Raw genomic sequence first — 23,239 nt, 5'->3', positions numbered from 1 at the left:
TGGATGTTTCTCGCCTTAATGATTTGGGGGGTTTGGTTTGGCTTTGTTTCCCATGCTTATAATGTTCTAGTAGTTTGTATAACGGCCTCTGAAATGATCAAACTAATGACTCCGCTCTCTTAATCTACGTTTCCCTCCGTCCGACCTCGTATCTGAGCAATCCACGTATCGTCTGCTGTTTTGGCGGTGGCCCCAGAGGCCATTCCTAGAGTATAGCCTGGTATTCCCGTACAGCATACATCATTAGACGCATTTGACTCGTACACTGAAACTCACCTCCTTAGAAAGTGTTCTATGGTGCTTTCCCCAGTTTCCTGAGTCTTTGTTTACTGCGGTGGCGCTTTGAGTCCCGCCGTATGGTCTACACTTCAAAGGCTGCCTGTTGCCGCATTACATTTCATCACCTCTTATCCTTACTTTGACGATTATTTTTCTTCTTCTTCTCAAATTTCATACATCTCCAGATAGCGTCAAAGGCATAGTCACCTTTATTATTTTACATCGTATCTTACTCGAAGTCTTTTGTCCATCCATCTGCATCTCCTTTGAGCGCCTACCTCTCCCCATCTTGCAGCTCGGATCCTCAAAGTAAAGCCTCGCTTGGGTGGGACCACAGCTTGAACCCGATCCAATCATGTCATCCGGCTCTCCCCCAACAGCAACAACTAACGACGCAGCTACTCCACCTTTCCCCATCCCAACTCTCATTCTCACCAAGCTCTCAGTTCCGTCAGAATCCTATCATTCAGAGCCATCAAACGCTATCATCATCAATCTCTCCCTCCAACCCAGCGTTCTTGTCACCTGTTTCACCCTTTCCGGTCACGAGCTCGGCTACTTCGGCTGGGATTCCGGTGCCGTTGATATCATTTTTGAAAGCGATAGCGATGTAGTTATTAACTACTCTGCCACGCCCACAATCTGGTCTTCGGGACAAAGAATCCCAGAGACAAAGCAATATCTGGCTGAAAGGAGCTGGTTTCATACCTTTGCGAATGTTGTTTCAAGAAGCTGTAGCGATGGAAGCGGGACGATGAAACTCAGTGTCAAAAGCCTGGCTGAACATGGACACGGAGAAGGAGGGGTAATGGAAGGTGGGACAGAGGGGGGCTTAGTCTCTCAACATGTTCTCGAAGGCGTTTCTGGCAGTCCCCCTGCTAGGATCCCCAAGATGACACCCAGAAGCGGGAAACGGGTCATTAGAGGTAGAGTTAGCAAAATCGGGAAGGTCAAGCGCAGCAGCATGGATAGTGCCGAAGCCCTGAAGAAGCTTCTGAACCCGTTGGAGAAACTTAAGATTTAGAACCCGAACGAGAGATGGGGGGAAAGCATATTACATACCTCTGAGATGATGATGAAGATAATGATTGTTTCTTTTGCTCTCTCTTCCAAACCTTTTTATGATCAAAGGACTTATGACTTGGGTGGCCTTATGACTAGGTAGAGTCCTAACAAATTGGCATTTCTCGTGAGTATTACCCGATATATCGATTGTTCCGGCTCCTTCCATGTTCCTTTCTTGGGAATAGTGGCACTAATGCATAGTTGACGTCTAGATTGCACAATTTCGCGGATGTGAGGGATGCCATATTCCCCGAATGACAGGATTGTATTGTTTTTTGCTCTAGGCTTTATGGATTGTCTTTATTTGATACATTTCTTTTGTTTATTTTGTTTATTTGTTCATTTTATTTGACTTGATTGGTCAAGCGATACATACATACTAGTTTTCCACCGCAAATACAAGTATAGCTATCCCCCCCTTTTTTTTGACAACGATTCACATTGCAAGTGCTCTGTATAAGCAAGCAAATTATATGTTCGGTAGTATTAATCCCTCCAATTTAACTTTGGACCAAGATTGGACAAAGGAAATAGGTTCAGAAGAGCTGAGTTCGAGAAGGTACTATAGAAAGAAAGAATTCGAGACGCCAGGACTTCCCTTATAAAAGAATCAAGCAAGTATAAACCAGGCCAGTCCCATTGAAACAAAAGCAAACCAAGACGCCGGGTATCATTAAAAACCTATAGTAAAAAGGGAATTCGTACAGTTTGAAAGAAAGAAAGTGTGAAATAAACATGAAAGGAAACTTGCAAGATGAAGACGTGAAAGGTTGCATCACCTTGCAGCAGAGCGGACGGTCAATGGCCGAACAGTGGTTATTGGTGAGCATGATTTAGAATGAGAAAGTCCAGTTTCGCTATACACAGGGCGTAATTGGAACATGCTAGTCTCGCCGTCAAGGCATCCTTCAAGACAGAGTTCTATTGTGAGTGGGGAAGATTTATCGTCAATGAGGTCCCGGATCTTGGGCTGTGGAGCAGCTCTGAACTCGGAAAAGCTTCCAGCTGTGGTGGGACGTGAGAAGTTGTCAGAGACGAGCATGTCGGCAGGGGGTGTTATTGGGGTTGGAGGGAGGGGTTTCCAGTGGTTTGGCTGTCGCGGGCGAGGGGTTAAGGATGTAACAGTAGTGGGAGTATCATGGTCTGGGTCTTCATAGTCACTTTCGTCGATGTTGAGGAAAGTTGATTTGTCCGATTGAGCAACGAAGCTGGTCTCTTCAAGATTGTCGCAACGGATTCTAAGATTTGGCTTGTGACTGGCAGGTGGTCTTGAAGATACAAGCGAGATTTCAGAGTCGCCTAGGAACATCGATCTTAGACCCAAGGGAGCCAAGGCTGAATCCCTAATCTTCAGAGACGATGTCCTCTTAGGGATCACTGGTAGGCCAGGCATAGACTTCGCATGCTTTAGGATCTTCGAGGATGTGTCCTTCGTAAAGGATGATTTTCTCGAGCGGGAGTTGGCTTTGCCTGCCCTTTTGACCCGCTTATCGACTTGTCCCATAACATTTTTTAGCTTCTCGAGGCTTAGTGCGAGATTGACTCCGGATTTTCTCAAGCTTTCAAAGCAGCGTCCCCATACTTCAACATTGCTAACCATGACGCCGTAAGTACGAACGAGACCGGTATTCTTCCAGCCTTTTCGTATTACGTTCATGTATTTTATAAGTTCTCCGAGAGCGCGGGTTCCTTCACACACGTCTCGGAGATTCTTTTCCATTATGGATGTAGTTCGCTTGACAACATATTCAACTTTCTTGTTGCCATCCGCAATCTGTTGTCTGAACACAGGCTCGGTAGCTAGCATTTTCTCGAAGACTGTCGAGTTATCCACGGCCGTTTTCAGATTCCTATGTCTCTCGTCGATATCCGAGAGTGCTGAATCAAACTTTGTAGTTGCCTTGTTCAAGAATCTGTTGATATCGTCAACATGTCGTTGTAGAATCTTGACCACTTCGGTCTCCGACTTTGCAAGCTTCTTGTGGAGTAGGTGCATGCCGAAAGCGATCTGGGCAATGACCTTGACAAGAGGATGGTATCTTAGGTCCACCCCTTTCGGGTTTGTGGCGTTTTCGACGTCAACATCTGGACATCTCATCGATTCGACAAATGGCCCTTGCATTGAGGGTATTGGATGTTGATGTGACTGATTAACAGACGGTCGCTTTGACTTGGAATTCGAACTTGACATCGAATAGTCGGACTCTGACATCGAGTTTGTACTGTCTGAAGCCGAGGAGTACGATCTCTCGTTCGACTTGTATCCGCCTCCATAAGAAAAACCGAAGTCAGGGCTTTCGCTCCGAGTACGGAAAATCTTCCTTTTGAAAAATCTACTGGGCATCTTGATCGAATACATTTTGGGGATGTCGGAATCCGAACTATCGCATTTGCCGGTTTCGAATCGAAGCCTATCCATCATGATCATTTGTGGTTAGCAAATGTGTTGGCCGTTGGGTTGGATGTGCGCCGGCTGGGGTTCCTTGTCAGCCACAGGGAACGTCGAAGACAAAACATACTTGTACCGTACTCCCCAAGGAGAATGTTTGGGCTTTATATCTCTACCTCTTTCTTTCGAATCCGCGAAGACCAGACGAAGAAAAAATAAAAGAAAAGAAAATAAGAGAATATTCAGCAGTCGCCCTTTGCTTGGTAAGAAATCCTTTAATATAACTGGCGAGGCCTGTACTGTCGGAACTAATATTGTAAAGGATCGATCGAGAGTATATGAGAAGTGACTCTGCAGATTAATATCTCTTCTCGAAGGATACCCAGGCTGACTCGACTTTTGATATTAAGATTTATGCTGCCCAGGAATCCGCAGGAACTTGCGTCCGTATTATATCTGATAGAGCCACAGACACAAAGAAACCCAGACGGATATTCAGAAAGGGAACGCCTTTGAAACGGACGAGTGCGTCCCCTCTGAATTTATCATAATTTTTAGCAACTTGAACAATAGCTGGGTAGTGCGCCCCTTCGGATCTCACAAATGCACATTTGCAGGAACCGGGAGGAGAAAAAGGTTCATGGTCGGTGCCCCACCTGAACCTGGCTACCGGTGATGATGGCTGCACAGTAGTTCCATTTTTCCCAGGTGATTTTCTTACACATATCCTCGCCCCTGGCATTCCTTTTTCTACCAAACTGTCCGGCCATCACTATTTCTAATTAGGTGATTTACGGCTCTACTAGGTAAGAAAAAAGAATCGATAGCGCTTTATGCGAGATCATCCGTCACTCCTTATGCAAGAGCGGTTCGGTATCTACACCTTAGTCTTTTTTATTTTTCTATTATTCTTTTCTTTTCTTTTATTTTTTTGTTTCTCGTATTGACCATGTCGCGAATGCACTGAGAGAAAAAGGCGAGGCGGAATGCACTGCTGGTATGCATACCGCCGCGCCGTCTACAAACCTCGATTTCTGTGCGTGCGCAGGGAGCCCGTTACGTAGTCGGTTCTTTGGCGCCTCCTGTTTAGAAACCTGCTGACATCAATTGAGATGTTTCTTGCCTAGAAAGAAACATTCAGTAGCCATTAATGGCTACCGGGCATCGTGATCGCGAGAAACGAACATACATGTACATGCGTACTTACATACATACTTACTTACTTAGCTGTTGGGATAATGTGTTCCCCTCTGATGCCGCAGACCAGGGAACGAGCTGCTGTAGGTAAATGCAAGGATTACTTACTAGGCACTAGAGGGAAAGGTAAAAAAAGGTATCCTGTTGGCTTGCATGCGTCTAATTAAAAGCTCCTAACGTTTACGGGTGGCAGAGATGCGGCCACAGCACAGCTCTCATGTACTGCCCTGGGTACGAGACAAATGTACTGCACAGTACCGACATATTGCCATTGTTTCTCGAGGGTTCTCATCAATAGAAGCAACATGTGGTTGGAGAACTCGAGTTGCACTATTTGCAGGGCATTCCCCGAAATATCCAAGGCCGGGCCCTTGGCGAGATATCCTTTTTAGACCAGGTATCGCACCTGGAGCAATCTGATCAGTTCCCGCTTTAGTAGGTTAATTGAAGATTCCAACATCTTTCGAGGAACAGAATACCAAAAGAATTGATCACGCAGACAAACCATTCGACATGACATGATATGGAATTTTCCGATGAGAGAGCTTTGGTCGGTATATGTAATACTGCACACCAGATCTACGATAGCCTAGAAGCCTAGCTGGAAGTTCAGCCGTGGCCTCAAGCTTCGGAATGTTGATTCTACCCAAGTACCAAGTTTCTATTTAGATTATTCAGATCACTTCACCCTTGGCGTCGGTCGAGCCCAGTCGATCCAAGGGGCAGAGATGATACTTCCTGCTTACCTCAGGCCTGTGTTGCAATACTATGTATAGTTTCCTTTGCAGCAGATAGATTAACCCCGATTACTTGCGCCAGTCCTGAATACTCTGTTAACGGTATCTGATGCTGCAGCGGCACTGCACCACGAGCATACCCGAGTTTCTCTTACTGCGTCATGACCATGTTGGTGCGACCTTGGTTAGGGAGATATTAAGTGGAATCCCTATAATTCTTACGCCACTTTGTCGCGATCCAGCTTCCTAGTTTGCTTACCTGCATTAACGATTCACCAGCTGCCTGTCACATCGCATCGAGCCTACGGATTGCAGGCCTTGGACCGGTGAGACAAAACGGTCTATCAATGTATACTTACTTACTTACACTTTAGACCGCCGCCGTCTAGGGGGTGCCTTTTACCGGTATGGTATGTCGGTCGCGATATCAATGTTTACAAGTCAATATCTGTAGACTCCTGGATTAATCGATTGAGATCCCGTGGGACCTGATCTGATTGCATCTAGTCTGCCGTTTGTCTCCCTCCGGCCATCAGCTGCAGCAACTTCTCACCTAATTTTGAACGACAGGCATCCTGGAAAACTTTCCTCCCATATCGCCGTTAGTTTTCGAAAATGAAGATCTAAAATTTTTCCCACTAAGATTGTTATTTTTCTTTGTGATTCGCAATAATATCTTCCTTAAAAAATCGGTAATACATCTGGTAACCGTAATTTAGCTACTAACGTAATTAACGCCCCGACGCCATCGAGCGATTAAATCTCAGTGGGAAAAATCAGCTGATTGGAGAAGCCACTATTGGTACAGCGTAGCACTGCGTGGTTGATTTTCAGACCTTACCTGACACGACAAAGACTAATATCAAGCCTGCGATATCACACGGGTCTTTATTTAGGCTGGCCCTCCTCGCTTCCCTCAAAACTATAGATATTATTCCGCGCATTTATAGTTAATAACTGGCTAGCGACCTCTTCTGGGTCTTATTGAGATTCACTATGGGAAAATCCGGATAGCTTACCAAACCAAATCCGAATCACCGATATGCTTTTTTCGCTAATATTGTGGATGTCTGTGGGAAAACGGCTTGCCGGCATGCAGTAGAGGCATGGCAGCTATGGAAATTGTGACTGTTCGTGCCTAAGTCTCCGCGTTGTTATGATTGTTCCACTAATCCTTCTCACCGCACCGGTGGCTTATGCGCAGGTACCTAGGTGTGCTCACCATTTTTTTCCATTGGCCTCACTCACTAATCTTTGGGAGCCTCGGCCTCGAAAATCAAGAAATTCATCTTCGTTGAAAAAAATGAAAAAGAAAGAAAAAATATAGAGGTATAAAAAGGAAAGAAAGAACAAGAAAAAGAAAAAGAAAAAGAAAGAAAGAAAGAAATGGAGAGTAAGAGACGTGGAAACCTGGTCCCACCAGAAGAATCGGGTAGCTAATGGGATTACCATTCTGAGCATATGGTTGCGAACCGTCTTTCTGCCCATACACAGTTGGCCAGGCAGATGTATCAGTATAGTACTGGAGCACTGCGCTGCCTGTCCGTAAATCAAGCCCTTGTCTTTGGATTGGGTGTCTTTGCCTCAACACAACCTTATGCATAAGGATCCTCTGGTCAACTTGGTTTCTGGGTTGTGATGCACGAAGTACTCGTGTGCGAGTGGTTTGAAGTGTGTACGTGTGGAGACGCCTTTCCAGCCTACGTAACATCTACGGCCTCCAATGATCATGCCCGTGATCAGCTGGTTGTGTCGAATCCTCGCCTACTCAAATCCCTGTCGATCTTTTTTGATTCAAGTAAGACATTCCAAAAGGTCAAATGTTTGGGAAGGCTGCCTCTTAAAAGCTAAGAACTTGGAGGTAGTATTCTTGAAATATTTCGTACAGTGAGCTGCGCTTCGAATTCACAGATGTCATGCGTGGTGTGCATTTGTGTTGTAGAAGCGCTGTCGGTGGCTATTGGGTAGACGCATAGGTGGGGTTTAACGTACTCGTAGAGGGGTCCTCTTTACCAGCGGTCTTTCGAAACTGGTAAATATATTGAAAATAGTGGAGAAATTTGTATATTTCTTCTCTTTTGCACTTTTCTTGTTTTTGGTTTTCGTCGCCAACGGTTTATACATATGCAGGTGCAGGTGCACCTGTGTACTGAGACATGTCTTAACTGTTACCGAGCTTCGGTGCTAACTATGCAGTTATCAGGTCCAAAAGGCGATCCTGGGAATTATTATCATGATCATACGAGAATAGCTTTGCTTTATCAAGTGTTTCGACCGGGTTTCGTTTGAGAACTACAGTTTTGGAATTAAATCGAAGGATTGGTTACCCATAATCCGGAACATATGTATGCCAGAATTCCAGCGGGGATGCTACTCACCTAAATTTGGCTAACGCCTTGTAAAGAGAATATAGACGTCTACTGATGATCGGTTGTTCTCCATGGAGGTTCTATAAAAGGTAAAATAAATGAAGAATATATATCAATTTGAGCTTTTCTAAGTGGATCCGGCTTTCAGTTGAAGGTTTGGGTTGAGAGGGAATCTTCGTATGAATATGCGAGAACTACGGCCCGGCAGGGTAGATAACCGTCAAGGTCTATTCAAAATCCAAGCTAGCCTACCAAATATATAAACGGCCTTTACTCATGATATAATAATATTACAGTCGGTATGGTGTAAATCAACGATAGATCTGACTCGAGGAAAGTTTAATAGCGCTGTATATATAGGTATAGTTTTGTGGAGGGTGTAAAATGGAATTTTGGAGGGTCCCGCTCTCGATGCTAACGCTTTATACTGTATCGTGAATCATAGTTAAGGAAATATAATTTAAACATGTTATATGAAAACCTTATACTTGCACTATCTTAAGGCACGTCAACATGTTCGAATGTTCGAGGACAGCGCTTTGCTATGCCACGCATATGACGAATTCAGGATTGGTGTTCAGCCGAGTGATGTTGGGACTTTCCCGTGGAGGACGAAAGAGCCTCTCTGGTGTGAGTTCCTTGTCTAGCCATTACCGCAATCGATCAAAATGAGTGTGGTTATCGAGATTGTTCGAAGTTTACAGCTCGGAAAGAAACATAAGAGCGATTGGTGTCTAACGATACTCCCCCTTCGAACTAGTACACGCCGAAATTCCTGTTGGACATGATGGAAATCCTGAATACGGGAAATCTAGTGTTAGCATTCAACCATGGGTCGATACGCTTGGATTCTCTAAAGTAGCGGGCGTATGGGCCTTAATCGTCCCAGATGAAGACCCTGGCATGCTTGAATACATTCGTTACGTTAAGGTATATTCGCGGGGGAAATATCCTGTTGACTTCGTTAAAAAGATTTCCCCGCTGATATCCGGAATAAAAAGTTAGCTGTGAAAACAACCGGTCAGGAGTTTGATGCGGCCATTAGAATTGATACCGCTTCGGCAGTCGATAAGCCTAGCGACGCGCCTCATAGTATGTTTCGACTAGCTGAATTAAATGATGAATTTGTTGAAGTGTAAGTTATTCCTATCGATCGTTCGCAATATCTTGACGCATGATAGACACAGAGAGTAGAGCACGTGGCAGGTCTTGGGTATAAGGCGAATATTTGGTTGAGATTGACTCAGACAAAATACAAATCTAGGTTCTCACTTCTCCAAAACAACTGCGGATTCTTAAGTTTTAATGTCCACATTGATAAACCCGATATGCGGTTTGATGTATTGTTTGAAATCAAGACCATCGACAAAACTTGGCAGCAAGCGCCCTTAGGAGAAAAAGAGTTTTTTGGTAAACTGTAACCTTTCCAGCCAAGTTTATACCACATACTGTTGATATATACTTGGTACTTGTGCTAACAGATGACGACTTCGAATCGGAACAGCGTGCTGGCCCATAGCTCTAGGGGACCCAACACAAATTCAAGCTTCGAAATCTGTTGCAGATACGAATACCTTTCCCCATCTTTTCGGTAGAGGTGATGTACCTGGACTTGAATGCCACCAGGTCTGGCTGTATTTGATCTACTACGGTTATAATTACAATTTTAAAAAGGACGGCTCCGGATCGGACAATGGCGATAGTGATATCTGCGATAATCGCGACAATAAGAGTGAATTTGACTTCATCGAGGAAGCGCTATATCATTTAGAAGATTCGGGTTCCCAGACAAGTGGGACCGATCAAGTGTTAACACCGCAAGAACTAGGAGGAAACAATTTGTCACAACTAGGAGAAGATATTGATCTATATGCGGATACACCGCTGATTGATCATCCCAAAGGTCAAGATGATATTGGGATTACCGATTTACAAGGTCCTTCAATTATTGAGGAAGATGAACAAAGTGGTGTAGAAAAAGGGTCATTCCTTAAGAAAGCCTTCGTGTATGAAAGATGAGGATTGCTAGGCAGGCTTGTCAATGTGCATAACAGCCAAATTTTATCTACTCTAAGCGCGGATATAAATTTATCTATTTTTGATTCATGATACGGGACTATGAGAGTAATACCAGCAAATTTCTGATTACATATCAAGCCGATTTAAATCATAGGGGTCTTTATTGCAGCTGTCTGGGGCCAAAATTCCAATGAAAATCCTCGAGTTCGCACCATGGTCTACCCAAATGCAACACCATTCGGCCTTTCTATTGTACAATTGTCCAGCCCTTTAATTGTCCAACTGTGGCGTGTTTCTCTGCAGCTCTGCCTAGACCTCTGGCAACCATGCATGTATGATCTAAGAGGTACTTTTTCGAGCTCGCTGTCTACGCTGCTCTGGTTCTAGAATTCAAAGAGTCGGCCTTCGGCAAGCAAGTATAGCCGAGGATGTGCTATTTATAGTTTTAGCCATAGTTTACATGCATAGTAGCCGGACTGTTGACCAGGTGCAAGACTAGGAGTTGTTACTTTATTCATCCAAAAACTGCCTGCGGAAATATTCACTTGTGGAGCTTCCGAATCTATGATACAAAGTCAAGTGGACCTACCTGCGGACTCGCCGAGCGACCCGTGCTAAGACAAACGCCACCCGTTCAGGTAGGAGAACTGCAACCTGTGCAACGCTATAACTGCAAATGGAATTCGTTCAAACTAATTCAATTGCGATCGCCAACTATAGCCAAAAGCAAAAGACGTTGTAACGTAACCTCACTTGACTTCCCTGATTTTATTTTTCTCAATCGAAGGTCCTGGAAAGCCCCAGGAACTTCAATTCTCGTGGGTTCCAAAAATAAATAGGACTGTCCTGCTTCGTACGACTCTGGGAAGAAATCGCGATAATCTAGTCTCGGGATCTGGACCGGGTATTGCGCATGCGGTAGTCTTTTTCCTGGTTGTCTCGCATTCGCCCGATGAGCTCAATTTAAAGCCGAGGAGAAACCATCTGCCTGCCTGTACGGTTTTACCATGTAACCTCGAGCTTCTTCCTTCGCGCTGGCGCATCCGAGTAATTTTGACATCTGCCAAGACATCGGTCGTTGGCCATCACTTTAGCTGTGCTGGAAAAAAAAGGAGCTGAGGAAGAACATGTCATTTTTGGAACTATAGTTACAGGCGAAGTATGTATATCTGCTCTATTATGGTGCAGTATTCGGGTAAAAGAGTTCCGCGGTGGTCTGGGGCGCACCCTGCAACTGAACAATGTCTTTACACTGAAAAGGCTTAACTTCATGTATACGCCTCCAATAAAGACTCTACCCCCAAGTTAGGGTTGCATTGTGGATAATAACCGAGAGCGGATGATGTCAAGGTTAAGGACGAGCCAATGCTTGATCCATGTCTTATATCCAGCGTTATGAAAATCACCTTCACATATCGAATATAAAAGGGTGGTTCAATCCAGAACGAGATATTCTCATATCATCTCATCAAGCAGCAGCTCTTCAGCTTATATATATACAGTTCTCCTATAGTATTACCTTCGTTCTCACTCTACAACATTGGGATTTATTTCTTAATCAAAACCTACTCGTCTATCAAAATGAAGTTCACTCTCGCTACCCTCCTTGCTACCGCCGTTGCCGCGGCCCCGGCACCATCAAATCTCAGCTTCACCATGATGTCGCTCCGATCTGCCTCCCCAGTTCACTTCGGCTCGGTTAATGCTTCCGGTCAGAAGTTTTACATTGGCCTCGAGAAGCCATCTTCATACTGCCCAACTCCACCAGTTCCAGCCAGCTCCTGTCCATCTGGCAAATACACTTCGGTCACTTTTGGAAGCGGCTACTCCTCCTTAAACGTTGCTGTTCCCGGAGGCCAAAGAATCTACATTGCCCCAGATGGCTCTTTGAGCTACACCCAGGCCCACAGCGCCTATATTCCACCAGGATCCACCCAGGACGGGTTTATCCTCGGACCCAAGAACAAGGACAATGGCTTGAGGCCAATCACCCACAAGAAGGGTGGCTTCGTCGCTTGCCCGGCTAAGAAGAATGTTGGACCATGGAAGGTGTATGTTGGACAACCAGCTAGCAAGGACGTCCCAAGCGGCTGCGCTACTGACTGCTTGGGATTCAGCAACCAGGCTGTCGAGTTCACTAGCGAGCAATTCGGTGCTTGGCAATACTAGAGGCCTAGACCGATGCTAGATATAAAGATATGCTGTGTAGCGGCATGTGAAGTTACATATTAAAGGCGTACTGCTCTTTGATACTTAACTTGTTATTTAATTTTAATCATAATTGTTTTAAACTTAGCTCAATCTAGAATAAAACCTTCAATATAATTACAAAATATTATGATCAAATTCAAGAGCGGGTATTGTAAATGTACATTGCGAGCCATGCAAGATAACCCTTAATTAAGACATCGCTCTATAAGGGAAAAAAAAGATTTATAGATAGCGTCGGTGGTTATCAATGTTGATAACTTTGAGCACTGAGACTTTCTAGTTGAGGAATTAAGTTTTGGGAACTTCATAAGAAATACTATTTTTTTCATAATGAAGATTCCCTAGTCTTGGGCCATGGGGCTGGGCGCTCACACATGTGCACACCGATTAATCTCCCCAAAATAAACTATAGCGGGTTCGCAACTTCGAATGTTTCGATAGGCATATATGGCGTCTAGAATACCCCCAGCAGCTGATTAACCTATCAGTCGAAAATGTGGTTGTTCTGTCATGGTCAGATACTTAGCACGATCGACACATGGATCCGGCTGAGTAGTGCCAAGAACGTGGCGAGTTTAAGCCTACCAACGCAAGAGATGCAACAACTTGTGAACGTTACACAAAAGGATCCGATCTTCACCCGTGCACCCTGAGCTCATCAAAAAGCGAGAAGGGACATCGATTCGGACAACAATATATTTGGAGTTATGTTGGACTCAAGATTAACATTTTCGAGCGGCCACCAGCTTAATATTCAGCTGGCGTTAGCGTTGCAATGAAAGAGCAGCCAAGTTACATTTTAGTGTGGTATCTCGTGGCAGTGTTGGTGGTTGACGGTTGTGCAGTGCTCATTTCGTAGTATTCAGAGAGTTGCAGGATACGAGATGGAATTGGTGTTACACTTGTCCTACATGTATTTGGTTTCATAGCTGCATAAAATAATCATTGTATGTACGGTTAACTCCGTTGTTAAAGAAATCTTTTCTTAGACAAGGAGTTTGCAAGTTTGGTAAAATTTTAAAACTTTCATAATGTATTGATAGCTAAACGTCCCTAGGCTTTCTACTAGAGGCATGTATACATATATATATCAAAGGGTTTACATCGCTCTTTTAAATTTTACATTTTGGGCATACCAAATATTAGTTAAGATGCATGAAATTGTGCTATTTCAGTGTTAGCTAACGTTAGGTAGCCGGTAGGACTCTGGTCTCGATCGAGGCTATATAGGTAGGACCTAGGAATTTGTGAAATGATGATATCGATATTTGAACTGAACTGATACCTGTCTACTGACTGATGATAACTGCCTTAGGATACCTCGCTGTTCACCTAGGATAAACTTGTCCATATCTTTCACTTGGGTCCATTCCATCAACTACTATCGCATCTTCCTCCTTGCCACATTTTTCCTCTTCGAGTACACTAGCCGCCATTTCAGCGGGCCTATGCCTTGTTCCATATTCCCCGTGTTGCCAAACTCGATTTGCGCCTCTTCTGCCAAGGAAGTGTGCTCCGTTGAATATTGAATTTCCATGCGAGCTTCCTGAGTTGGAAGATCGGTGTAGTTGAGTGTGTGTTCCGGTTGTTGACACGGGACTTGCACCACCGCTGCTCATGCTACTTTGTGTACCGTGAACCCCTTCGAAATACGGCCGGTCATCGTCCCGAACAGGGATCATAGTTGTATCATGGCTTTGTACTCTCCCAGCTCTATTTGAACCGGGTATATATCCCGAATAGCGATTAGGTTGTATAGTGGGGCTCCTGGGAGCTAATTCTGGTGTGTATGGAAAAGAGCTGTTCGCGTGAAAGTATGGATTTCCAGGTGAGTTGAAGCTTGGTGCAAGACCCATTCGTGGCTGTAAGTGACTATTGTGCTGCGGAGGATTCGACGCTGTCGAATCGGAGCGATTCACTCGGTATCGAAAAACAAGTGCGATAATAAGTCCTATAATTGCCATTGCGCCGATTCCGCCAACCACGATACCAGCAATAGCGGCTAAATCCTTATTTTGTGAGTTTGATTCAAGTGAACCCGGTGGGTTAGTTGGAGGCGGAACTGATAGAGACGATGTGGTTGTTGATCTTTCACCATAGTTTTCGTCGGGTGGGAATGCTTGGCCTGGCGTTAGTGCGAATGGAGCCGCTAGGGCAGCTTGACGGTATATCTCAAATGGAATGGACCCATTTCTATAAGGTGGTAGTTAGGTAAGGTGTAAGTTTTCGTTGAAAATTGCAGTGTATACTATGTGTGTCTTGAATAGGGCTACGAACGGGTTGATCATCATCACCATCCCGGCTTTATTGCAAGAACCTGGAGCCCCACAATATAGGAATAATTGATCGGCTGTGCGTACTGTCCAAGTAAACGATGGCATTTCATCCTAATTGATTTTCGTAAATATTGTAATACTGGTACTGAAAAAAGGATCTAAGGTATGGATGGAAACCACAAGATGCTGGGGCGTCGACTCTTGTCAAATCGTCTCTGAGGGCTAATGAGGGCCGTACCTCTAATTTTATCATGGGAACAGGGGCCCAGCCGGACCATATCGCCCCATTTTTATCTACTCTTGGGTTCTGCATCTCGTAAGGTATGCATGGATGTTCAAAAGTTCCCCGTACTATCGAGTGGTTGGTGGGGTAGAATCGGAAGACTAAATTTTGGGTGAATTATGTTCTAACAAATATAGAAGCTGGAGAAAAGGGAATATCGTGTAAAATAGTTCTAGGTCGGGTAGCTAGAGCTTACAGATTTTATCACCGGGATTTGCCATAATTATCTCAGGGTCGAATCGATCTGCCTTCTACATGTACAGTACTTCGTTAAAAGGATTCTACTCGCTGTTAAAAGTATACAATGCGCGAGCCATACCTTGCCAACGCTTACGACATGTGTCATTGTCGTAGCTAGACCGGTAGGGGTCTCTTCCGGACGTCCCAATATTACTGAAGATGCTGGGGGTGGTGTTGGGGATGGGTTGGATGCCATATTGTGATTGATCCGGATCCGATTCTTTGAGACCAAGATATCTATATTTACTTGATTTGTAAGGCTATATTAAAAAATAGCCAAATTTTAAACTAGTTTAAAGTCCTGGGAACGAGTCTATTTAAAGTCCATCCAACCTTTAGGAAATCGGAATTTGAAGTGGTTTTGGTCGTCCTTTGACCGTATCTGATAAAGAAGCAAAAGCTTAAGGTGTGATAGATTTGCAGAGAATCAAGAGTGGTTTGGTATCCTTAAGAAAGTAATTGCTTCCGCCGTTAAGATGTTTCCTGGCAGGCTATAAGTGACTTGGTACTATAGCTATGGACGAGTTCTTATGAGAGGAGTGTGGAAGCAGCCAGCCACTACATTATAGAACGAAGAAACTCCTCAACTTATAACATGCTGACAGTGCCACTGTGAACCAAAGCGAGAGAATAAGGTGTTAGTACACGCACAATAGTGCGGGTATTTCCTACTAGATACTGTGCTGTGGGTCTCTATATTTTGAAGCTGATGTGAAAGCGCTCTATAGGTACCTCCTAGGTGTAATTTGGACTCTTTGTAACCATGCGACTAGACTATCAATTAATCAATGATCCCCCCGGAAGCTACAAGCTGTTAGGATCCCTGACATTACACCCCTAGCCAAACGCAAGTTTCTTTGTACAAGGTAGTATTCCTTTTAGGTTCCACAATAAAAATTCTTTCACACGTGTGGAAATGTTCTTGACAGCTTCGTGGTTGGTCAGTTGGCATGGTTGGCCATGTCCCTTGAACCGTGGTTTGAAGATATTGGATTTTATGAACTTGGATACTAGAGGAATCGGCCCTGCTCGGGTAGCATACTACTTTAATTGTCTTGAAGGATCCTATTATGAGGATATTAATTGTGATTCTGGGATGCCCTTAAAAATTAAAAATCCGAATCTTTTAGTCAAGTAGCTAGCTAGCGGCGGTGGAAGCATAATCCCGTTCTTGAGATCTCCGTCTTTGGTTCGACCGTATAATGTCAACATGTGACACCATATTTGCAGGTGAAAGTCTGTATTTTAAAATAATACCAGCATACCCACGATACTCAGCTTTATGAGTTCGAGGCCATCGATTTTTACGATATAGATACTTTATACCCCATATGGCCATATAGCAAGTGTTGGATTGGGTTGACTGTGTTGGATTGACGGAGAAGGTGTGTTGATGTGTTGCGTGGTAACTGGATCCTCACCATCGTTGTTGCGTCGCTTTGCTTTTTTATCTTGAAATCCAGCGCGTCAAACTCGACATCACTTGAACACCAAGAAGCAATCCCCATCCCCATCTCTTTCTCCGCCACCGGCATCTACTTCATCATTCTCGCTATACTATCTTGCTTTGAACTGAACATCGTCTCTTTGCGCGTAGTAGCGCTCGCTTCCGCTAACAAGTATTTCGAGTGCCATCTTCGGCCAATTGAAGCTGGTACAGCGCTTCTTGATATCTAACCCGCCCGACAAACTACGCTCATCTACACTAGATTAGAGCCACACCGCAGAAATACCTGATTCATCCAGCTCCTAGAATCTGGTCTTCTCCCTTCGATTCGTCCCCTTCGCTTTTGGCAGGCCATTTATAATTCCGCCGGATAACCGGCGACGTCGTCAAGATGTCGTTCGGCCAGCCTAGTGCCTTTGGGGTACTCAATAACTCCCAAAGTGCTCCTAATAATGCTTTCTCACGGTCGAACAGCCTCGCCCAGGGTGCTCCTAGTACCGCATTCTCTCGCTCGAGCAGCATCGCTGCTCCCCAAGGCCCAGCTGAAGTAGTAGTGGGCGATGAGGTCCAAGAGAGTGAATCTGATGTCAGTCTTAGCTCTGAGCCCTTGTTATGATTGTTGTTAACCCTTTGTTTAGTTGATCGGCTACGTAGCCCTTGCTGGAGAGTTGAGAGTCAAGGTTTTTGATGGACAGTATCCTGAAGGCGACTTGCCTATACACTCCTCGCAGCTATTATCGATATCTCAGAAAAGACAACTTTTTGCGGCAGGCGGACCCCAAGGTTCGTCATCAGAGTTTCCTCCTCGAAGCCCTTTCCAAAGTTGCTAATATCTGTTTTTAGGTGTCGTTGTTGCTCGAACCTCTACCTTGAGGGCAGCTTTCAAAAATACAGCCACCGTCAATGGAAACACATTACCTTTCCAACCAGAATGCATCATCCCGATGTCTCTGCGACTTTCACACATTGCCTTTACTTCTGATGGCACTTATCTTTTGCTTGCGGCCCAACTAGGAGGAATAGCAGTTTACCTAGTTGATGATATTCTAAGCAAAGGAAATAGCGTGCAGCCTCAATCACAGATAAATACCGGCCCGTTGCTTGAAATGAAGCCGATTCCAACAGTAGCCGACGCTGAGAAAGTGTGTATTGTTGTCGGATCCGGCTGGGGTCAAGGTGGCAGTGTCGGCATTGTTGATCTCAAAACAACCAAAGTCCATGAAAACCTCAAAACTGGCGTTACGACGGTATCTTGGAGCCCAAAGGGCAAACAGATCATTTGCGGAGGCTCACTCGGTGGCCTCGCTTGGATTAGACCCGACGGAGGAGAAGCTGACGCTGTGGAAGGGGTACCTAACTATCCGAACCATTTCGTGTCGTCAATATTTTGGGTCGAGTCCACAATAATCTTCGTCATCCTTACTCCTAAACCTCAGCCGGGCCAGGCGCACGATAACGAGTCTATCCACTTTGTTCTAATGCGTGAGCCCAATACTCGCAAACACACTTTCTATAGAGTAAACGATATGACCCCTCCGTTTGGAATGGTCTCTCGCCCAACGTACCACTCCTTCATTCACTTAAAGGGCTGGGGTCCAAATATGAAGGATTGTCTGGTCTTATCAAACACTTGTTCTACCGATATCGGGACAGTTATGAGACTGAATAATACGCCGTTTACGCCAACATCGATCCTGAGTGATGGTCGTCGTGCAAACTTGCCGTTGACCGCAGATGGCGGAGATGCAACTCCTATCGGATTCTCGCTAGATCTTACCGCTCCTGATGCAGAGCGTGTTAGCAATCCTTTCCCTAATGTTGAGCAATCGGCCACCTCGCTTCCTTGCATGTGGATTCTTACAAATGAAGGCGTGATATCTGCCTATTGGGTGGTATATTCGGACGCTGTCAAGATTGATAATTCATCCGCTGCATACCCAGAGTTATTGGCATACGAAAGTCAACAGCCACCACAAACACCACAAAGGACTACCGGACCTACATTTGGCCAAAGTGGATTTGGTCAGTCGCAGTCGTCTGCGTTTGGCGCGGCAAAGCCAGCCTTTGGCCAGCCTTCTACCCCTACCTCTGCATTCGGGCAACCTTCCAAGCCTTTAGCTTTCGGCCAGACTTCCGCTCCTACTTCGGTATTTGGACAGACGTCGCAGCCAGCCAGTGCCTTTGGCCAACCTTCGACGAGTACATCCGCATTTGGCCAGTCACCCCAGCCACCGTCAGCTTTCGGTCAACCTCAGTCGGCTTTCGGCCAGCCATCCCAGCCGTCGTCAGCGTTTGGCCAATCATCCGCGCCTCAGCCGGCCTTTGGTCAGCCTTCTGCACCGCAATCTGCATTTGGACAAACAACTGCCCCCTTCGGGCAATCCACCGTAAAGCCAGCGTTTGGGCAGCCCGCCTTTGGGTCGGCATCTACGCTTGGGCGGCCGGGAATGTCTGCTGGGGCTTTTGGTTCATCCACAGGATCAACATTCGGAAGTGGGTCTGCGTTTGGGGCACAGTCAGGAGCGTCAGCATTTGGCCAGAAGCCCGCGGCGCCTGCTTTCGGATCAACAACAGCTCTTGGGTCCACCGCTCCTGCTTTCGGATCCTCAACTCCCTTGGGCAGCACGGCACCTGCATTTGGATCTGCGACAGCATTAGGACAAACCCGCCCGGCATTCGGTCAGCCAGCGTTTGGGTCTTCCGGGGGTGGGACAGGATTTGGCCAAACTTCGCAATTAGGCTCAAAGCTGTCGGCATTTGGTTCGTCGACGACAGCCGGCACTGGCGGATTTGCTAAATTCTCAGGAGGGGGTGGGTTTGGAGCTGGAAATGCTAATACAGGTGCATCGCCAGCGTTCCTCCAACAGAGTGGGTCTAGCAATCCTTTTGCTTCTAAGACGCCCGATACTTTTGGTAGTTTGAAAGGCAATGCACCAGTCTCCGCCTTTGGATCTGGAGCTCAAGGTGGGTTTACAGTACCTAGTGCGTTTGGGTCTACTGCAACACCAGATGCCAGCAAACCTTCAGGTTCTAGCACGGGGGCCGGAGCCTTTGGTGCTTTTGGAAATTCTCTCGGATCCGCTCTTTCTCAACCAGCTGTCCCCACTAATGTTAAGGATGATGAGATGGCAGACAGTGATGATGAGGTGGAGCAACCAAAAGCAGGTATTCGTGGTGGTAATATGTTTAGCTTGTCGACAGCTGTTAACAATCCTTCTACAACGACGGCAAAGGAGCCCCCCAAAACCCTTGCACCCGCTTTCGGACAAAGCTCGCAGCCATCTACAGAAACCAGCAAGCCATCTGCATTTGGAAGTGGACTTTTTGGGTCTACATTGAATAAGGAGCAGCCAAAAGGAGCTTTTGGCTCACCCAGTAAACCTCCGACACTTGCTCCTGCTTTCGGAGCTCCAGAATCCAGGCCGAGTGCTCCAGGAAGCGCGTTCGGCCCTACCTCGCCTGTAAAATCCTCCGATCAGGTTGGAACTGGATTATTTGGAAGTGCTCTTCAAAGGAGTACATCCGGGGCCCAGCCCGTATCAGCGTTTGGCTCGATCGCTGGTTCATCCCTATCCAAACCGGAACCGGCATTTGGGGCTACACCCACATCTCCCCCGGTCAAAACAGCGCCGGCATTTGGCACAACCGCAACGCCTGCGCCTTCGGCGTTTAGCAAGCCGACAGCCCCAAGCTCTGCATTTACTACAGGTTCTAGTTCGCCAACTAAGCCAGCCGTATCGGCTTTCGGACAAAAGTCGACGCCTCCTCAGAAAACAGATCTAGAAAATGTAGTTGGAGCAGCAGCAAGCAAAGGCTTACCAAGTGAGGATTCTGACGATGATACTGACCATTCTCCACAAGAACCCGAGGCAGCTCCTCTTCCTCCTGATTTTGGTCCAGTATCGAAGAAGTCTGAACTAGTTGTTCCCGAAGATGCACCACTACCCCCTGATTTTTCATCAACAAAATTGGCACCCGCTGCCTCGAGTCCCTCTAAGACCTCACTCCCAGAGTCTGCACCTCGTACACCAGCATTGTCTTCCACCCCCTCGACACCAGCAGAATCCGCAGTAAAACCTGTCAAGTCAGCACCTGTAGAAAAGGGCAAGCCCCCGCTAAAGAGTGATATTTTCGGTTCAGCTTCTCCAACTCACTCTTTGGCATCGACCTCTAAACCAGTGAAGGCAGCAAACCCCATGGCCAATCGACGGGGTTCAAAACTAACATCTACTATCTCAACAAAGCCAACGCTATCTGGCCGCACGCCATCACAGAAAGCTGGCACAGCCGCTAAAAGCGTAAAACCTGTTGTGAAAGATCACGATGAAGAGGATGCGGGGAATGAAAACCTTAGTAGTTTTTTCCCTGGTGGTGGAGCCAAGGCTGTCGGGCCACAAAAGGATGGGGAAAGTGTACTTACACTCGGAACGTCCTCAAAATCCATCGGCGCTGGTTTCTCGTTCGGTGATTCTAAGTTGGATCATGTATCAGATGACAGTGAAGAAGAAGAAGAAGATGAAGTTAGTGACGCCGGAAGCGATGAAAATATAGACCCTGAGGAACATGAGTCCGGTGAAAACTCTGGCCAATCTAGTGAATTGGAAGATGGAAGTTGGGTTGAAACTGGTGATACAGAGGATGAAGGCTCTCCGGTTCAATCACCAGTACTTGTGAAAGATGTGAAGGCGGTACCTCGTCGGGACATACTCAACCGCGTTACCTCTCCTGCCGCGGCCAAAGCCTCAGCCGAGGGGACCAAACACACACTAGCAACGGCTAGTAAGGCTTTTGCCGTCTTAAGTCCTGTGAATAAGGCCCCGACTAGGCCCGCATTATCTTCGAAGGCAACAGGCTCTTCAGCTTCAGCTTTGTCTCCTATTTCGGCTAAACTACAACAGCAAGAAGCAGCTGATCGGGAACAACTTGCGAATAAGCAAAATCAAATGGACCTGGAAAGAGATCAACGAAAGCATGATACACTGGAACACCGTAGGATTGCGCTTATGGAATATATGGAGCTTCAATCTTTGCGAAAATTACAAGTCTCAGAGTCTCAGAAGCAGAACGACGCAGAGGAAGTTATGAAGGCCCGTGAGGATGCATTCAGGGAAAAAATCCAGCTGCCATATGATCCCAGCCCTGTTCTAAGCCAGTTTAATCCGTACCGCGAGTCAGATAATTTTACCAACTTTAAGGTATTATCCCGCTCCTTTCTTCACTCTATTATTTCAGCAGATTATTTCTAATGTATTTTCGGTGTTTAGGGCCAGGACGCCGTGCTGGAACAATTGGTTATTGCACTAGGGCGCCGGACTGATAATTTCGGGTTGAATATGAGAAACCTGGAAGCCTTCGTTGTCTACCACCGGGAATCCGATCATTTCACTCTCGACGATCCCCGCCCCGTCGAAGAGATTCGAATAACGGCGGCACCAGATGTGTCACTGATGGCGAGAGATCTTATCGAAAAGGCACACGATTTAGGGAAAAACTTTGATCTGGTCACGTTAAAGGCAGACGTAACATCGCTTATTCACGATGTTGACTATCGTAAGTCGCTCTACTCGACAGCTAGATTGGCTTGCACTATGCTAATGTGTATATTCGGGTATAGTTGTTGCACGTGCTAGTGATATTCCGAATATTCTTCTCCTCCACACCCATCCAGAACTTCGCGCGCACATTCGTAGGCGTCCACTTTCTGCACAGCAGCGAATGCAGCAGGCCAATCTAAGAAGGAAAGTACCAATTTTGCGCCGAAAGTTTAAAAGGGTGGAGGATGCGTTCCGTATCCTCCAAGCCCATGTCGCAACAGTCAATAAACACCAGAGGGCAAACTATGGAGATCTGAGACCGCCGACGATTGAGCAGGTCCACGAAACAGTTGCAAGGCTTACTGAGGTTGCAAAGGAGAAGGCCGAGAGGGTTGACAAGCTCGAGGATTCAGTTAGAAAAATGCGTCTATCGAGTGCCAGCCCTGCTATGAGCCGCGGGACAACTCCAAATTTCAGAGCTAGTAGCATCAGCTTCTCCATGAGTGGTCGAGATTTTGAACGTGGTGGTACACCTGGATGGTCGAAATCTACGAGGAAAGGCAAGGAATCGGTTTTAGCAACCCCGCCAAGAAATATGCCGGGCCCAGACAAACTAGACTACTACGAAAATACTATTGACAGTCCAATATCCCGATTTACATATGGCAGACAAACGCATCAAAAGCCTATCAAGAGCATTTCGGGAACATTCGGGTTGATCGAAGAAGAGTTGGGTGATAACGAATACTTTAACGATCAAAATCCATCATCTTCGATGGGAGTTCCTATTGCTACGAGTTACGACAGAGGTATGGCGGAATTAAGAAAGGAAATTTTGACCACACCGAAGAAAGGTGATGTTATCGGGGAATTGCCAAATACACCCGCTAGCAGGCAGGTCAACAGACTCCTAAAAGATGAGGTCGAGGAAATGACAGGTGGAAGAGGTAGGAAAGCGTGGATTGATGCAGATGACTACTTGGAAGACAAAAGGCTGAAGAGAGAGGTTGGAAAACGTATGACAAAGGTTATCAGGAAGATCGGAGTCAGAACAACCAAAGTGGAACTGGCTTAGATTTATATTGTATATTACTTTCAGGTTCGAATCTAAGCACTTTTTTTTTTCCATTCCTGCCTTATGGGCCAATTTCTGTAAAACAGGTCAAAAACAGCAGGACTTTATGACATATTGC

General features: G+C 45.9%; 6 protein-coding genes across 6 annotated transcripts; 4 read left to right on the top strand and 2 right to left on the bottom strand.

Annotated features, from left to right (window-relative positions):
- Positions 1-634: 634 nt before the first annotated feature.
- Positions 635-1,303, top strand: AOL_s00083g107 (uncharacterized protein; the record flags this gene model as incomplete). Its single annotated transcript, XM_011125286.1, has 1 exon — positions 635-1,303. The coding sequence occupies one exon, from the start codon at positions 635-637 to the stop codon at positions 1,301-1,303; it is 669 nt and encodes a 222-aa protein (XP_011123588.1).
- Positions 1,304-2,119: 816 nt separating this feature from the next.
- On the bottom strand, positions 2,120-3,688 carry AOL_s00083g106 (uncharacterized protein; the record flags this gene model as incomplete). The annotated part of the gene is made up of 1 exon (XM_011125285.1): positions 2,120-3,688. One exon carries the CDS (start codon positions 3,686-3,688, stop codon positions 2,120-2,122), a length of 1,569 nt encoding a protein of 522 aa, XP_011123587.1.
- Positions 3,689-8,557: 4,869 nt separating this feature from the next.
- On the top strand, positions 8,558-10,055 carry AOL_s00083g105 (uncharacterized protein; the record flags this gene model as incomplete). Its single annotated transcript, XM_011125284.1, has 5 exons — positions 8,558-8,666; positions 8,797-8,966; positions 9,038-9,171; positions 9,301-9,446; positions 9,541-10,055. The coding sequence occupies 5 exons, from the start codon at positions 8,558-8,560 to the stop codon at positions 10,053-10,055; spliced, it is 1,074 nt and encodes a 357-aa protein (XP_011123586.1).
- A 1,581-nt stretch (positions 10,056-11,636) lies between these two features.
- Positions 11,637-12,224, top strand: AOL_s00083g104 (uncharacterized protein; the record flags this gene model as incomplete). Its single annotated transcript, XM_011125283.1, has 1 exon — positions 11,637-12,224. One exon carries the CDS (start codon positions 11,637-11,639, stop codon positions 12,222-12,224), a length of 588 nt encoding a protein of 195 aa, XP_011123585.1.
- A 1,370-nt stretch (positions 12,225-13,594) lies between these two features.
- On the bottom strand, positions 13,595-15,261 carry AOL_s00083g103 (uncharacterized protein; the record flags this gene model as incomplete). Its single annotated transcript, XM_011125282.1, has 5 exons — positions 13,595-14,459; positions 14,544-14,653; positions 14,781-14,926; positions 15,022-15,076; positions 15,145-15,261. The coding sequence occupies 5 exons, from the start codon at positions 15,259-15,261 to the stop codon at positions 13,595-13,597; spliced, it is 1,293 nt and encodes a 430-aa protein (XP_011123584.1).
- A 1,642-nt stretch (positions 15,262-16,903) lies between these two features.
- On the top strand, positions 16,904-23,121 carry AOL_s00083g102 (uncharacterized protein; the record flags this gene model as incomplete). The annotated part of the gene is made up of 5 exons (XM_011125281.1): positions 16,904-17,098; positions 17,151-17,295; positions 17,356-21,707; positions 21,777-22,062; positions 22,127-23,121. 5 exons carry the CDS (start codon positions 16,904-16,906, stop codon positions 23,119-23,121), a joined length of 5,973 nt encoding a protein of 1,990 aa, XP_011123583.1.
- Positions 23,122-23,239: the final 118 nt, after the last annotated feature.

Source organism: Orbilia oligospora (genome assembly GCF_000225545.1).
Source record: "Orbilia oligospora ATCC 24927 unplaced genomic scaffold scaffold00083, whole genome shotgun sequence".
Classification (NCBI taxonomy): domain Eukaryota; kingdom Fungi; phylum Ascomycota; class Orbiliomycetes; order Orbiliales; family Orbiliaceae; genus Orbilia; species Orbilia oligospora.
This window is presented reverse-complemented; position numbering and strand designations above follow the sequence as displayed.